This window comes from Nerophis ophidion, linkage group LG13, assembly GCF_033978795.1.
Source record: "Nerophis ophidion isolate RoL-2023_Sa linkage group LG13, RoL_Noph_v1.0, whole genome shotgun sequence".
Classification (NCBI taxonomy): Eukaryota; Metazoa; Chordata; class Actinopteri; order Syngnathiformes; family Syngnathidae; genus Nerophis; species Nerophis ophidion.
Genome location: NC_084623.1, coordinates 56,397,700 through 56,416,403, shown reverse-complemented (window position 1 = coordinate 56,416,403; position 18,704 = coordinate 56,397,700). Strand labels below are relative to the sequence as shown.

At 40.2% G+C, this 18,704-nt stretch overlaps 1 protein-coding gene across 1 annotated transcript in view; it reads left to right on the top strand.

Moving 5' to 3' along the window:
• The window catches only part of LOC133564762 (rho guanine nucleotide exchange factor 17-like), a 149,505-nt gene that overhangs the window by 114,773 nt on the left and 16,028 nt on the right, over positions 1-18,704 (top strand). Inside the window, exons 9-19 of the mRNA XM_061919246.1 lie at positions 2,974-3,059; positions 6,428-6,546; positions 6,610-6,817; positions 8,063-8,136; positions 8,202-8,285; positions 8,360-8,463; positions 12,683-12,792; positions 12,867-12,986; positions 15,782-16,076; positions 16,171-16,257; positions 16,323-16,390. Of these exons, the coding sequence (XP_061775230.1) occupies positions 2,974-3,059; positions 6,428-6,546; positions 6,610-6,817; positions 8,063-8,136; positions 8,202-8,285; positions 8,360-8,463; positions 12,683-12,792; positions 12,867-12,986; positions 15,782-16,076; positions 16,171-16,257; positions 16,323-16,390 (1,355 nt within the window). The remainder of the gene's footprint in view (positions 1-2,973; positions 3,060-6,427; positions 6,547-6,609; positions 6,818-8,062; positions 8,137-8,201; positions 8,286-8,359; positions 8,464-12,682; positions 12,793-12,866; positions 12,987-15,781; positions 16,077-16,170; positions 16,258-16,322; positions 16,391-18,704) is intronic.

The following is an 18,704-nucleotide window of genomic DNA, read 5'->3' as shown; positions in this document are numbered from 1 at the left end:
ACAACATGTTAACATAGAAATGTTAGCATGCTAACTTTTTTTGCAAATTTTATATGCATACGCTTCACAGTCATGTGACTTGGTACTTGACACATGCTAACTGTTAGCATGCTAAAGTTTACATGTTAGCATAGAAACGTTAGCATGCTTACTTTTTTAGCAAATTTTATATGCATACGCTTCATAGTTATATGACTTGGTACTTGAAACATTCTATTTGTTAGCATGCTAACGTTAACATGTTAGCATTGAAACATTAGCATGCTTACTTTTTTAGCAAATTTTATATGCATACGCTTCATAGTCATGTGACTTGGTACTTGACGCATGCTAACTGTTAGCATGCTAAAGTCAACATGTTAGCATAGAAACGTTAGCATGCTAACTTTTTTAGCAAATTTTATATGCATACGCTTCATAGTCATGTGACTTGGTACTTGACACATGCTAACTGTTAGCATGCTAAAGTCAACATGTTAGCATAGAAACGTTAGCATGCTAACTTTTTTAGCAAATTTTATATGCATACGCTTCATAGTCATGTGACTTGGTACTTGACACATGCTAACTGTTAGCATGCCAAAGTCAACATGTTAGCATAGAAACGTTAGCATGCTAACTTTTTTTAGCAAATTTTATATGCATACGCTTCATAGTTATATGACTTGGTACTTGAAACATTCTATTTGTTAGCATGCTAACGTTAACATGTTAGCATAGAAACGTTAGCATGCTTACTTTTTTAGCAAATTTTATATGCATACGCTTCATAGTCATGTGACTTGGTACTTGACACATGCTAACTGTTAGCATGCTAAAATCAAAATGTTAGCATAGAAATGTTAGCATGCTAACTTTTTTTTAGCAAATTTAATATGCATACGCTTCGTAGTCATATGACTTGGTACTTGACACATTCTATTTGTTAGCATGCTAACATTAACATGTTATCATTGAAATATTAGCATGCAAACTTTTTTAGCTAATTTTACATGCGTACACTGCATAGTCATATGACTTGGTACTTGACGCATGCTAACTGTTAGCATGCTAACGTTAACATGTTAGCATAGAAACGTTAGCATGCTTACTTTTTTAGCAAATTTTATATGCATACGCTTCATAGTCATGTGACTTGGTACTTGACACATGCTAACTGTTAGCATGCTAAAATCAAAATGTTAGCATAGAAACGTTAGCATGCTTACTTTTTTAGCAAATTTTATATGCATACGCTTCATAGTCATATGACTTGGTACTTGACACATTCTATTTGTTAGCATGCTAACGTTAACATGTTAGCATAGAAATATTAGCATGCTAACTTTTTTAGCAAATTTTATATGCATACGCTTCATAGTCATGTGACTTGGTACTTGACACATGCTAACTGTTATTATGCTAAAGTCAACATGTTAGCATAGAAACGTTAGCATGCTAACTTTTTTTAGCAAATTTTATATGCATACGCTTCATAGTCATAGGACTTGGTACTTGACACATGATAACTGTTAGCATGGTAAAGTCAACATGTTAGCATAGAAACGTTAGCTTGCTAACTTTTTTAGCAAATTTTATATGCATATGCTTAATAGTCATGTGACTTGGTACTTGACACATTCTATTTGTTAGCATGCTAACGTTAACATGTTAGCATTGAAATATTAGCATGCAAACTTTTTTAGCTAATTTTACATGCGTACACTGCATAGTCATATGACTTGGTACTTGACGCATGCTAACTGTTAGCATGCTAAAGTCAACATGTTAGCATAGAAACGTTAGCATGCTTACTTTTTTAGCAAATTTTATATGCATACGCTTCATAGTCATGTGACTTGGTACTTGACACATGCTAACTGTTAGCATGCTAAAGTCAACATATTAGCATAAAAACGTTAGCATGCTAACTTTTTTAGCAAATTTTATATGCATACGCTTCATAGTCATGTGACTTGGTACTTGACACATGCTAACTGTTAGCATGCTAAAGTCAACATATTAGCATAGAAACGTTAGCATGCTAACTTTTTTAGCAAATTTTATATGCATACGCTTCATAGTCATGTGACTTGGTACTTGACACATGCTAACTGTTAGCATGCTAAAGTCAACATGTTAGCATAGAAACGTTAGCATGCTTACTTTTTTAGCAAATTTTATATGCATACGCTTCATAGTCATGTGACTTAGTACTTGACACATGCCAACCGTTAGCATGCTAAAGTCAACATGTTAGCATAGAAACGTTAGCATGCTAACTTTTTTAGCAAATTTTATATGCATACGCTTCATAGTCATAGGACTTGGTACTTGACACATGATAACTGTTAGCATGGTAAAGTCAACATGTTAGCATAGAAACGTTAGCTTGCTAACTTTTTTAGCAAATTTTATATGCATACGCTTCATAGTCATGTGACTTGGTACTTGACACATGCTAACTGTTAGCATGCTAAAGTCAACATGTTAGCATAGAAACATTAGCATGCTAACTTTTTTAGCAAATTGTATATGCATACGCTTCATAGTCCTATGACTTGGTATTTGAAACATTCTATTTATTTGCATGTTAGCATAAAAATATTAGCATGCAAACTTTTTTAGCTAATTTTACATGCGTACACTGCATAGTCATATGACTTGGTACTTGACGCATTTCAACCGCTACTGCTAGCATTTAAATTTGTTTGAACAGTAACACTGTGTTTATTTATAGGAAACTAAAACTTACATTAAGAGTAAAGTAAAATAAATTGCACATACGATAGTTAATTAGGTGATTCTTTGGCCGACCACTAGATGGAATCACTTGATTTATTTGGGTGCTAACTTGACTACTTCTCAGACAAACTGAACGGTCTTGTTATGTGATGCTGAGAATTTGATAAGGAGTATTTTGCACAAAAAAAAACAAAATAAAAAATCCGTATTAGCACTTGTACTTGATGTCTCGTGTGTTTTGTCCGCCAGATACTCAGCTGCCAGTGTCATTGATACTTCAAGCAAGTACAAGTTCTTGTGGAAGCTTCCCCTGGAGGACGTGGAGGTGGTCAAAAGTAAGATTCCTTCCTGTCATCCCTAAAATCCTCATGGGGCTGTCAATAAATCCAACCTCGTTATTCATTTCTAAAAAAATTAAGAATCGGAATGAATAAGAATCACGATTCGGGTGGAAATCGATTTTTTTGTGGGTCTGACGTCCTGCTTCTTGCCCAGCTAGCCGCTTTAAAACCTGAATCAACACTTCGTCGTTTTCTCCTGACGTCATCTTAAAGACAGCATAACTCCATTCCAAAATGGGTTAGTTGGTGTGTTTCATAGCTACTATTTACCCAGCAGGCACAGGACATTGATACAACGTTGATTATACACACAAGTCCTTTAAAATTGACTTAGAAACGATTTGAATTGAGACAATGTTGATGTCTTAAAGGGGAACATTATCACCAGACCTATGCAAGCGTCAATATATACCTTGATGGTGCAGAAAAAAGACCATATATTTTTTGTAACCGATTTCCGAACTCTAAATGGGTGAATTTTGGCGAATTAAACGCCTTTCTGTTTATCGGTCTTTTAGCGACCGAGGTAACACACCCGCCATATTCCTTTTCACATTACAAACACCGGGTCTCAGCTCTGTTATTTTCCGTTTTTCGACTATTTTTTGGAACCTTGGAGACATCATGCCTGGTGGGTGTGTTGTCGGAGGGTGTAACAACACTAACAGGGAGGGATTCAAGTTGCACCACTGGCAAGAAAATATGAAAAAGTGTCTGCCGCCAGACCCCCATTGAATGTACCAGAGTGTCTGCACATTTGACCGGCGATGCTAAGACAGACATGGCACAGAGATGTATGGATAACCTGCAGATGCATTTGCAACGATTAAGTCAACGAAATCACAAAGGTGAGTTTTGTTGATTTTGTTGACTTATGTGCTAATCAGACATATTTGGTCACGGCATGACTGCCAGCTAATCGATGCTAACATGCTACGCTAATCGATGCTAACATGCTATTTACGCCAGCTGTATGTACATGTGAAACTAGATACCCACATTTAATGCGAAACAAACACTTACCAATCGACGGATTTAAGTTGCTCCAGTGTCACAAGATGCGAAAGTCCTGATCGTTTGCTCCGCACATTTTACCGGCGATGCTAATAAGGCGGCCATGCTATGGGCCACTTCATTAGGTACACCCACGCTATGGCCGAATAGCGTCAATAGCTATTCGCTCAATAGCTTCAATTTCTTCTTCAATTTCGTTTTCGCTATCTGCCTCCATACTCCGACCATCTGTTTCAATACATGCGTAATCTGTGGAATCGCTTAAGCCGCTGAAATCCGAGTCTGAATCCGAGCTAATGTCGCTATATCTTGCTGTGGTAACCGCCATGTTGTTTGTATTGGCAGCACTGTATGACGTCACAGGGAAATGGATAGTGGTTTCGAAGATAGCGAAAATAAGACACTTTAAAGCTTTATTTAGGGATATTCCGGGACCGGTATAATTTTGAAAAAAACTTCAAAAAATACAACAAGCCACTGGGAACTGATTTTTATTGTTTTTAACCCTTTTGAAATTGTGATAATGTTCCCCTTTAACGCTGGATCCATAATGTTGGTTGGGAAATGACCAAATCAAGGTATGAACCCAACATTGATTAAATGTCGTCAAAAAGCATGTTGTTTCGACGTTATATTTGTGTCATAGAATTTTGGTTGGGAAATGACCAAAATTCAATGGTCAAATCGACGTCAGAAACCAACATTGAATAAACGTCGTCAAGACGAATGTTGTTTCAACGTTGTATTTGTGTCGTAGAATAATGGTTTGGAAATGACCAACATTTAATCGGAAAATTAACGTCAGAACCCAACATTGATTAAACGTCGTCAAAAAGCATGTTGTTTCAACGTTGTATTTGTGTTGTAGAATTTTGGTTGGGAAATGACCAAAATGACCAAATTTCAATGGTCGAATCAACGTCAGAACCCAACATTGATTAAACGTCGTCAAATAGCAGGTTGTTTCAACGTTGTGTTTGTGTCTTAGAATTTTAGGATAGGATAGGACTTTATTGTCATTGCAAAAGTACAACAAAACTATATTTTGGTTGGGAAATGACCAAAATTCAAAGGTGAAATGAACATCAGAACCCAACATTGATTAAACGTCGTCAAAAAGCATGTTGTTTCAATGTTGTATTTGTGTCGTAGAATTTTGGTTGGGAAATGACCAAATTTCAATGGTCAATTCAACATCAGAACCCAATATTGATTAAACATCGTCAAAAAGTACGTTCTTTCAACGTTGTATTTGTGTTGTGGAATATTGGTTGGAAAATGACCCAAATTCAATGGTGGAATTAACGTCAGAACCCAACGTTGAATAAACGTCGTCAAAAAGCATGTTGTTTCAATGTTGTATTTGTGTCGTAGAATTTTGGTTGGGAAATGACCAAATTTCAATGGTCAAATCAACTTCACAACCCAATATTGATTAAACTTTGCCAAAAAGCATGTTGTTTCAACGTTGTATTTGTGTTGTAAAGTATTGGTTGGGAAATTACCAACATTTAATGGTAAAATTAACGTCACAACCCAATATTGATTAAACGTCGTCAAAAAGCATGTTGTTTCAACGTTGTATTTGTGTTGTGGAATATTGGTTGGAAAAAGACCAAATTTAAATGGTCAAATCAACGTCAAAACCCAATATTGATCAAACATTGTCAAAAAGCATGTTGTTTCAACGTTGTATTTGTGTTGTAGAATTTTGGTTGGGAAATGACCAAAATGACCAAATTTCAATGGTCAAATCAACGTCAGAACCCAACATTGATTAAACGTCGTCAAATAGCACGTTGTTTCAACGTTGTGTTTGTGTCTTAGAATTTTAGGATAGGATAGGACTTTATTGTCATTGCACAAGTACAACAAAACTATATGTTGGTTGGGAAAAGACCAAAATTCAAAGGTGAAATGAACATCAGAACCCAACATTGATTAAACGTCGTCAAAAAGCATGTTGTTTCAATGTTGTATTTGTGTTGTGGAATATTGGTTGGAAAATGACCAAAGTTCAATGGTCAATTCAACGTCAAAACCCGATATTGATTAAACATCGTCAAAAAGTATGTTCTTTCAACGTTGTATTTGTGTTATAGAATTTTGGTTGGGAAATGACCAAAATTCAAAGTTGAAATGAACATCAGAACCCAACATTGATAAAACGTCGTCAAAAAGCATGTTGTTTCAATGTTGTATTTGTGTCGTAGGATTTGGGGTTGGGAAATGACCAAAGTTCAATGGTCAAATCAACATCAGAACCCAACATTGATTAAACATCTTCAAAAACCACGTTGTTTCAACGTTGTTATTGTTTTCTCCTGACTTCTGGCACGTTTGTCCAGGTTCTACGCAAACAACGAACAAAGAGAACGTCCAGAAAACCATCAGTCGACTAGACGAGGACGTCAGCACCTTGGGGCAAATCAGCAAACTGTCTGAGACCCTCAATTGTCCGCACCAGGTACACACACACACACACACAACACACACACACACACACACACGTTTACCTGGCTGACCTCAGCCCTTAGACGAGGTGCTGAAGGAGCTGCTGGCCTCGGTGCACAAGGAGCTGTCAGAGAAGCAGTCCTTGGCCTTCAACATGACCTTCCTGCCCACCAAGCTGGAGTTAGCCGCCGTCTCGGCCGAGAGCAGTTTCGTCTTCGAGTTCTCGTCCCCCGACGCCCGCTCCAACTTCGAGCAGGCCTTCGAGGAAGCAAAGAAGAAACTGGGTGAGTGAGACGGAACACCTCGCTTCCGGTCCGGCTTCCAGATCCCCCCATCTGTTACTTGGGCAATAGATTATAGAAGTCATTCTCCAATGCTGGCTCCATCTAGTGGTATCCCAAAGAATCACTTCATTAAAATAGTGTTTTATTGTCCTATATTCAAACACAGTGTTACTGTTCAAACAGTGAGCGGAAATATGAAATCCCCATGTTGGCCCTAGTCCAGGGGTAGGGAACCTATGGCTCTAGAGCCAGATGTGGCTCTTTTGATGACTGCATCTGGCTCTCAGATAAATCTTAGCTGACATTGATAATTATGAATAATTTCGCTGGTAATCACAGTGCTAAAAATAACGTACAAAATATAAAACATTCTCATGCATTTAAATACATCCATCCGTTTTCTACCGCACCTGTTCAAGAAGTCGCATTAATGGTAAGAAGTATTTTATGTCACGATGGTGGGGGTTGCAGCTTTCTGCGGGGTCGATCTCCCAGGAAGGCAGACGGACTACTCGGGACATGTCATTTAGCTAAAAACATGATTTCATTTTAACTAAAAAAATATACAAACAAAAATCACTCACAGCGGAGGCACAACCTGGGCTAAAGAACAAAGCTAACGCATAAACAGACTAAGAACATAAATCAAACAAAACTTACTTGGCATGGCATGAAGCACGAAACTATGGCAAGGCATGAAACAAGTCGGCACAGGGCGACTGACTGGCAAAGATGAGCTTAAATGCCGCCTCTGATTAGTGCTCGGGAAGCAGGTGAGCGGGCATTTTGTCCACCAGAGATAGGTGGACAAAATGAGTAACCAAGGAAACCAGACAAGGGAGTGGAAAAAAAACAGGAACTTAAAGACTCCAAAGGACGAACAGCACATGGCCAAAGAAAAACAATTGGTTAGCTTCAGAATAACAATGTTATTAAAAAGAATAAGAGACTTATTATACTCTAGAAATGTTGGTCTTACTTAAAAATGCACGCATTTAGTTGTGTTCAGTGTTAAAAAATACGATATGGCTCTCACGGAAATATATTTTGAAATATTTGGCTTTCATGGCTCTCTCAGCCAAAAAGGTGCCCGACCCCCCTAGTGTGTGAATGTTGTCTGTCTATCTGTGTTGGCCCTGCGATGAGGTGGTGACTTGTCCAGGGTTTATAAAAAAATAAAAATAATGGCCCAAGATCCGATCCCATTAACGTGAAGATGAATACCAGTTTGTCATGTGTGTTTAGCCATGAACAAGGACCAATGGGACCCCGAGTTCCTGAAGGCCATACCCATCATGAAGACTCGCAGTGGAATGCAGGTGCGATCCACCACCTCGTCGATTCACACAACATGGACGTCACCTTTGTACAATTTTTCCCCCAGTTTTCCTGCGCCTCCCCGAGCCACACCTGTCCCGAAAGCGGCTGTGAGGTGTGGGTGTGCAACAGCGACGGCTACGTCGGACAGGTGAGAATGTCGGTGTGGAAGTATTGCGGCGTTGTGTTTTGGAATAGCGACAGCTGTGATGTTTCCCCCCTCAGGTGTGTCTCCTGAATATCAAAGATGAGCCCACAGTGGAGGCCTGTATCGCCGTGTGCTCGGCACGGATCATCTGTATCGCTGCTGTGCCTGGACTGAAGGGGAGGTCAGTCAACACACACACACACACACACACACACACACACACACACACACACACACACACACACACACACACACACACACGCACGTTTGTCTGTATCGCTGCTGTGCCTGGACTGAAGGGGAGGTCAGTCAACACACACACACACACACACACACACGCACACACACACACGTACGTTTGTCTGTATCGCTGCTGTGCCTGGACTGAAGGGGAGGTCAGTCAACACACACACACACACACACACACACACACACACACACACACACACACACACACACGTACTTTTTTGATCGTGACTTGTGGGGACCACCCTTTCTACACGTTGTGGAGGTCTTAAAAAAAAGATCATACTTACTGGGGACCCTGGGGAGAAACCGCTAATATGCTTGATGGGGACCACACACACACACACACACACACACACACACACACACACACACACACACACACACACACACACACACACACATCCCCAGACCTCTTTTTTTTAGACCTCCACAACGTGTAGAAAAGGTGGTCCCCACAAGTCACGATCAAAAAAGTATGTGTGTGTGTGTGTGTGTGTGTGTGTGTGTGTGTGTGTGTGTGTGTGTGTGTGTGTGTGTGTGTGTGTGTGTGTGTGCGTGCGTGCGTGTGTGTTGACTGACCTCCCCTTCAGTCCAGGCACAGCAGCGATACAGACAAATGTACGTGTGTGTGTGTGTGTGTGTGTGTGTGTGTGTGTGTGTGTGTGTGTGTGTGTGTGTGTGTGTGTGAGAGAAACCGCTAATATGCTTCATGGGGACCACACACACACACACACACGTACTTTTTTGATCGTGACTTGTGGGGACCACCCTTTCTACAGGTAGTGGAGGTCTCAAAAAAAAAGATCATACTTACTGGGGACCCTGGGGAGAAACCGCTAATATGCTTCATGGGGACCACACACACACACACACACACACACACACACACACACACACACACACACACACACGCATACGCATACACACACACACGTACTTTTTTGATCGTGACTTGTGGGGACACCCTTTCTACACGTTGTGGAGGTCTAAAATAAAAGATCATACTTACTGGGGACCCTGGGGAGAAACCGCCAATATGCTTCATGGGGACCACACACACACACACACACACACACACACACACACACACACACACACACACACACACATACTTTTTTGATCGTGACTTGTGGGGACCACCCTTTCTACACGTTGTGGAGGTCTAAAAAAAAAGATCATACTTACTGGGCACCCTGGGGAGAAACCGCTAATATGCTTCATGGGGACCACACACACACACACACACGTACTTTTTTGATCGTGACTTGTGGGGACCACCCTTTCTACAGGTTGTGTAGAAAGGGTGGAAAAAAGATCATACTTACTGGGGACCCTGGGGAGAAACCGCTAATATGCTTCATGGGGACCACACACACACACACACACACACACACACACACACACACACACACACCACACACACACACACACACACACACACACACACACACACACACACACACATACTTTTTTGATTGTGACTTGTGGGGACCACCCTTTCTACACGTTGTGGAGGTCTAAAAAAAAAGATCATACTTACTGGGGACCCTGGGGAGAAACCGCTAATATGCTTCATGGGGACCACACACACACACACACACACACACACATACTTTTTTGATCGTGACTTGTGGGGACCACCCTTTCTACACGTTGTGGAGGTCTTAAAAAAAAGATCATACTTACTGGGGACCCTGGGGAGAAACCGCTAATATGCTTCATGGGGACCACACACACACACACACACACACACACACACACACGTACTTTTTTGATCGTGACTTGTGGGGACCACCCTTTCTACACGTTGTGGAGGTCTAAAAAAAAAAGATCATACTTACTGGGGACCCTGGGGAGAAACCGCTAATATGCTTCATGGGGACCACACGCACACACACACGTATGTTTTTGATCGTGACTTGTGGGGACCACCCTTTCTACAGGTTGTGTAGAAAGGGTGGAAAAAAGATCATACTTACTGGGGACCCTGGGGAGAAACCGCTAATATGCTTCATGGGGACCACACACACACACGTACGTTTTTGATCGTGACTTGTGGGGACCACCCTTTCTACAGGTTGTGGAGGTCTAAAAAAAAGATCATACTTACTGGGGACCCTGGGGAGAAACCGCTAATATGCTTCATGGGGACCAAATTCAAATAATTTTGCATAATTCACACAAATGTGTACGTGACTACTGAGTACCATTTAAAAAAAAAAAGGGAAAAAAATAGTTCAAACACGACTGTTTGTATCGCACATGATATCACACACACACACACACACACACACACACGCGTACGTTTGTCTGTATCGCTGCTGTGCCTGGACTGAAGGGGGAGGTCAGTCAACACACACACACACACACACACACACACACACACACACACACACACACACACGTACGTTTTTGATCGTGACTTGTGGGGACCATCCTTTCTACAGGTTGTGGAGGTCTAAAAAAAAGATCATACTTACTGGGGACCCTGGGGAGAAACCGCTAATATGCTTCATGGGGACCACACACACACACACACACACACACACACACACACACATACTTTTTTGATCGTGACTTGTGGGGACCACCCTTTCTACACGCTGTGGAGGTCTAAAAAAAAAGATCATACTTACTGGGGACCCTGGGGAGAAACCGCTAATATGCTTCATGGGGACCACACACACACGCACACACACACGTACTTTTTTGATCGTGACTTGTGGGGACCACCCTTTCTACAGGTTGTGGAGGTCTAAAAAAAAAAGATCATACTTACTGGGGACCCTGGGAAGAAACCGCTAATATGCTTCATGGGGACCACACACACACACACACACGTACTTTTTTGATCGTGACTTGTGGGGACCACCCTTTCTACACGTTGTGGAGGTCTTAAAAAAAAGATCATACTTACTGGGGACCCTGGGGAGAAACCGCTAATATGCTTCATGGGGACCACAAACACACACACACACACACACACACACACACACACACACACACACACACACACACACACACGTACTTTTTTGATCGTGACTTGTAAGGACCACCCTTTCTACACGTTGTGGAGGTCTAAAAAAAAAAATCATACTTACTGGGGACCCTGGGGAGAAACCGCTAATATGCTTCATGGGGACCACACACAGACACACACACACACACACACACACACACACACACACACACACACACACACACACACACACACGCGTACGTTTTTGATCGTGACTTGTGGGGACCACCCTTTCTACAGGTTGTGGAGGTCTAAAAAAAAAAGATCATACTTACTGGGGACCCTGGGGAGAAACCGCTAATATGCTTCATGGGGACCCCACACACACACACACACACACACACACACACACACACGTACGTTTTTGATCGTGACTTGTGGGGACCACCCTTTCTACAGGTAGTGGAGGTCTAAAAAAAAGATCATACTTACTGGGTACCCTGGGGAGAAACCGCTAATATGCTTCCTGGGGACCACACACACACACACATCACCAGACCTCTTTTTTTTTAGACCTCCACAATGTGTAGAAAAGGTGGTCCCCACAAGTCACGATCAAAAAAGTACATGTGTGTGTGAGAAACCGCTAATATGCTTCATGGGGACCACACACACACACACACGTACGTTTTTGATCGTGACTTGTGGGGACCATCCTTTCTACAGGTTGTGGAGGTCTAAAAAAAAAAGATCATACTTACTGGGGACCCTGGGGAGAAACCGCTAATATGCTTCATGGGGACCACACACACACACACGTAGTTTTTGATCGTGACTTGTGGGGACCACCCTTTCTACAGGTTGTAGAGGTCTAAAAAAAAAAGATCATACTTACTGGAGACCCTGGGGAGAAACCGTTAATATGCTTCATGGGCACCAAATTCCAAAATTTTGCATAATTCACACAAATGTGTACATGACTACTGAGGACCATTTAAAAAAAAAATAAAAATAAAAAGTTCAAGCACAACTGCTTGTATCGCACATGATATCACACTCAAATAGACACTGCAGGACTGCTTGTATCGCACATGATATCACACATTTTACATGGAAGCACATATAATTTCATCGTTTTTTTGCCTATATAAGAGCGATATTCGATAGAACATGGTGTTTCTTGACCTTCCAGGGAGCGTGGACACGGGGCGGCCGCCGCTCCCACGACGCCCGACCACGACCAGCAGCAGCTGCACATTTCCATCTCCCGCTCCTCCCTGGAGATGACCGACCAACCCGCCGGTAATCCCCCCCCTCCCAAGCAACAAAGTCGGCAGCGAAGACGCCATGTGGTTTCACACCTTGGTGTTTTGAAGGTCCGGGGGCGGAGCTTGTGCCGTTCGACAGTGACGACACGGACGACGAGGACTCGCCGAGCCCTTCGTCCACGCTGCAGAGTCAAGCCAGTCACTCCACCATCTCCTCCAACTACGGCAGTGAGTTAACATACACGCTGGACGGGGTTGAGGTCCGGGTTCTCAGCTTTCTCCACACAATACTTAGTCAAGCCTGCCTTAATAGAGCAGGAACTACCTTTCCCCCTAACAGTATCATCAGGTGGACACATAACTGTCCAATGGAAGGATGAATAATTGAAGGGTGAAGTGAATTATATTTATATAGCGCTTTTCTCTAGTGACTCAAAGCGCTTTTACATAGTGAAACCCAATATCTGAGTTACATTTAAAACAGTGCGGGTGGCACCGGGAGCAGGTGGGTCAAGTGTCTTGCCCAAGGACACAACGGCGGAAGCGGGGATCGAACATGGAACCCCCCAAGTTGCTGGCACGAGTCCACTCTACCAACCGAGCTATGCCGCCGAATTTGGTTACGTTAATAATTCCTGAAAAACAAAAAAATAACAGGCAAAAAAAAAATTTTTATGCTTTTATTATAGAAAACCGGTTCGCGGCAAATTACTTAAAAATAGTTCATTTCTATGATAGACAGCAGCTACACAACAGCTAAGCACACAAGAGCACACTAGCTAAACATACGTAATAATCATTGAACACTGTTGCAGTGTTAAACCACACAATTGTCAATATGAACAAGTATCAAATAATATATATATATATACATATGTATATATACAGTATATATATATATATATATGTGTATATATGTATATATATATATATATATATATATATATATATATATATTTATACATATATATATATATATATATATATATAGTCTTCAAATGTTTTTATTTTTTGTGCTCCCCTATTCGAAAGTAACAAACGTGTCCGCTACATTCAACTTATTGCATCATGAGCTCAACTTTGAGTTTTTGGGACCACCAGGTGTCGCCGTTAATTAATTAATTACCACTCCACTTAACTTAATTTTGTATTTTTTTTTCTTTCTTGTTTTTGACCAAGAAAAAAATATACAAAAATTAGGGGTAAATTATTTGAACTAACAAATAAGATACCCCTAATTTTTGTATTTATTTTTTTCTTATTTTTGAACACTGACTTTTTGCAGTGTGGGTGGATGTGTAATTTCTACACTGCAAAAAGTCAGTGTTCAAAAATAAGAATTTTTTTTTTACAAAAATTAGGGTTATTTTATTTGAACTAACAAATAAAATACCCCACAATATTGTATTTTTTTTTCTTTCTTGTTTTTGAACAAGAAAAAAATATACAAAAATTAGGGGTAAATTATTTGAACTAACAAATAAAATACCCCTAATTTTTGTATTTTTTTTTCTCTTATTTTTGAACACTGACATTTTGCAGTGTGGGTGGATGTGTAATTTCTACACTGCAAAAAGTCAGTGTTCTAAAATTATAATTTTTTTTAACAAGAATTAGGGTTATTTTATTTGAACTAACAAATAAAATACCCCTAATTTTTGTATTTTTTTTTCTTTCTTGTTTTTGAACACGAAAAAAAAATTACAAAAATTTGGGGTATTTTTTTTTAACTAACAAAAAAAATACCCCAAATTTTTTTAATTTTTTTTTCTGTCTTGTTTTTAAACAAGAAAAAAAATAATACAAAAAATAGGGGTAAATTATTTGAAGTAACAAATAAAATACCCCTATTTTTTGTATTTTTTTTCAGTGTTCAAAAACAAGAAAAAAAAAATTAGGGGTATTTTATGTGAACTAACAAATAAAATACCCCTAATTTTTGTATTTTTTTTTCTCTTATTTTTGAACACTGACTTTTTGCAGTGTGGGTGGATGTGTAATTTCTACACTGCAAAAAGTCAGTGTTCAAAAATAAGAATTTTTTTTTACAAAAATTAGGGTTATTTTATTTGAACTAACAAATAAAATACCCCTAATTTTTGTATTTTTTTTCTTTCTTGTTTTTGAACAAGAAGACAAATTACAAAAATTTGGGGTATTTTATTTGAACTAACAAAAAAAATACCCCCATTTTTTTTTTTATGTCTTGTTTTTAAACAAGAAAAAAAATAATACAAAAATTTGGGGTAAATTATTTGAAGTAACAAATACAATACCCCTATTTTTTGTATTTTTTTTTTCAGTGTTCAAAAACAAGAAACATTTTTTGGGGGGTATTTTATGTGAACTAACACATTTTTAATTTGCTCAAATTTTTGTATTTTTTATTTCTTGTTTTTGACACATAAAACGCTGACTTTTTGCAGCGTGGAAATTACACATCCACCCACACTCCAAAAAGTCAGTGTTCAAAAAGAACAAGAAAAAATACAAAGATTAGAAGTATTTTATTTGGGCTAACAAATAAAATACCCCTTTTTTTTTTTTTTTTTTTTTTTCAGTTGTCAAAAACAAGAAAAAAATAATAATATAAGTACTGATTTGCAAAAAAACATTTTGAACCCAAATAGGTGGTTGACAAACAGTGGGTTGAATTACCCGATACTGGAAAACATTCAACATAGTTAAAAAGAACGATATATCCGCCAATTATCAGTATCGACGTTGCATCCTTTACTCTTTACATTGTATCTCTATTTTTTTAGCATTTTTGCAATAAATGGGCCCCGAGACGCACGTTGAATAGTGATACCGGCGCTGAAGCATACTTGGATCACTCTCCCTGTCCCTGATTGATTGGGACTTGTATTAGTAGATTGCACAGTACAGTACATATTCCCTACAATTGACCACAAAATGATAACACCCCAATAAGTTTGTCAACTTGTTCAAGTCGGGGTCCACGTTAATCCATTCATAAATGACTGAATGAGTGATATCCTTCTTCATCTTCCCCCCTGAAGACGAGGAGGCTCCGTGCTCCAAAGACTTGGTCGCCGAGACCACCAGCAGCGAGGAGGAGCAGGAGTTGTCGGCGGCCAGCTCATACTCCGCCCCGGGGACGTTGACGGTCGGAGGCGGAGGTGGAGGCGGAGGAGGAGGAGGCGGAGGCAGAGCTCACGCGGAAAGCCCGATGGACGGCCGCGCCATGCGCCGCTCCTCCAGGGGCTCGTTCACCAGAGCCAGCCTGGAAGACCTGCTCAGCATCGACCCCGAGGCCTACCAGAGCTCCGTGTGGCTCGGCACCGAAGACGGCTGGTGTGTGTGTGTGTGTGTGTGTGTGTGTGTGATACTGTTAACAAATATCCCGACTGTGTGGCATGATACTGTCCAATCCTTCCTCCCGGTTCAGTATCCACGTGTACCAGTCCTCGGACAATATTCGCAACCGCAAGAACAGCATGAAGATGCAGCACGCCGCCTCCATCTTGTGTATCGTGTAAGTGTTCCGCCTCTTGCCAATATCTTTGTGTACACACGTTTTATTTTTACTTCTTCTTGCAGGTACCTGGACAACAAAGTCTTTGTGTCGCTCGCCAACGGGGAAGTGATCGTCTACCAGAGAGAAGCAGGTGAACTCGCACTGTGCACGGCAAAACGGGAAATCTAAGTAGAAACCCTGTTTCCATATGCGTTCGATGTAAATATAAACGGAATACAATGATTTGCAAATTATTTTCAACCCATATTCAGTTGAATGCACTACAAAGACAAGATATTTGATGTTCGAACTCATAAACTTTATTTTTTTTTGTGCAAATAATAATTAACTAAGAATTTCATGGCTGCAACACGTGCCGAAGTAGTTGGGAAAGGGCATGTTCACCACTGTGTTACATCACCTTTTCTTTTAACAACACTCAATAAACGTTTGAGAACTGAGGAAAATAATTGTTCAAGCTTTGAAAGTGGAATTTTTTCCCATTCTTGTTTTATGTAGAGCTTCAGTCGGTCTCCGCTGTCGTATTTTACGCTTCATAATGCGCCACACATTTTCGATGGGAAACAGGTCTGGACTGCAGGCGGGCCAGGAAAGTACCCGTAAGTTTCAGTTGACAAAAATGGCATAAAACAAAAAAAACATAAACAAATATAACAATACCTGAAAAATCTTAAATGTATAAAGAAACTTAAGCATTGGAAGTTAAAAAAAATGTTGAGCGGGGCGTTTTTTTCCCCCTATGCATTTTAATGAGGGTTTTTTTTAAACTGTCATTGCTCAAAAAAATAATGAAAATGAAAAAATATATAATTCAGATCAATGTTGTTAGGAAGTCTTGACCTATTAAAATATTTGAAAATGTTTTTTAGGGGAAAATCTTTAGTATTTTTGCCATTAAAAAACAGGGTTCTGACAAATAGGGCATCCATCCATCCATTTACTACCGCTTATTCCCTTTCGGGGTCGCGGGGGGCGCTGGCGCCTATCTCAGCTACAATCGGGCGGAAGGCGGGGTACACCCTGGACAAGTCGCCACCTCATCGCAGGGCCAACACAGATAGACAGACAACATTCACACACTAGGGCCAATTTAGTGTTGCCAATCAACCTATCCCCAGGTGCATGTCTTTGGAAGTGGGAGGAAGCCGGAGTACCCGGAGGGAACCCACGCATTCACGGGGAGAACATGCAAACTCCACACAGAAAGATCCCGAGCCTGGATTTGAACCCAGGACTGCAGGACCTTCGTATTGTGAGGCAGACGCACTAACCCCTCTGCCACCGTGAAGCCCCTACATCACCTTTTCTTTTAACAACACTCAATAAACGTTTGGGAACTGAGGAAAATAATTGTTCAAGCTTTGAAAGTGGAATTCTTTCCCATTCTTGTCGTATTTTACGCTTCATAATGCGCCACACATTTTCGATGGGAAACAGGTCTGGACTGCAGGCGGGCCAGGAAAGTACCCGTAAGTTTCAGTTGACAAAAATGGCATAAAACAAAAAAAAACATAAACAAATATAATAATACCTGAAAAATCTTAAATGTATAAAGAGACTTAATCAATCCAATCCAATCCACTTTATTTATATAGCACATTTAAACAACAATAAAGTTTCCAAAGTGCTGCACAGCCATGTTAAAAACAATATTATGCTCCACCAATGACTGAATAAAACAAAAAATGAATAAAAATAAAACCAATAAAAACAATATAAAAACAAATATGATTAAAAACTATTTTAAAAGGTAAAATCAATTAAAACAGTAAAATAAAAATCAAAGTGTATAAAAAACACAGAGGACCACACAACTTAAGCATTGGAAGTTAAAAAAAATGTTGAGCGGGGCCTTTTTGTATCCCTTCGCATTTTAATGAGGGTTTTTTTTTAAACTGCCATTGCTCAAAAAAATAATGAAAATGAAAAAATATATAATTCAAATCAATGTTGTTAGGAAGTCTTGACCTATTAAAATATTTGAGAATGTTTTTAAGGGGAAAATCTTTAGTATTTTTGCCATTAAAAAACAGGGTTCTGACAAATAGGGCATCCATCCATCCATTTACTACCGCTTATTCCCTTTCGGGGTCGCGGGGGGCGCTGGCGCCTATCTCAGCTACAATCGGGCAGAAGGCGGGGTACACCCTGGACAAGTCGCCACCTCATCGCAGGGCCAACACAGATAGACACTCACATTCACACACTAGGGCCAATTTAGTGTTGCCAATCAACCTATCCCCAGGTGCATGTCTTTGGAAGTGGGAGGAAGCTGGAGTACCCGGAGGGAACCCACGCATTCACGGGGAGAACATGCAAACTCCACACAGAAAGATCCCAAGCCTGGATTTGAACCCAGGACTGCAGGACCTTCGTATTGTGAGGCAGACGCACTAACCCCTCTGCCACCGTGAAGCCCCTACATCACCTTTTCTTTTAACAAC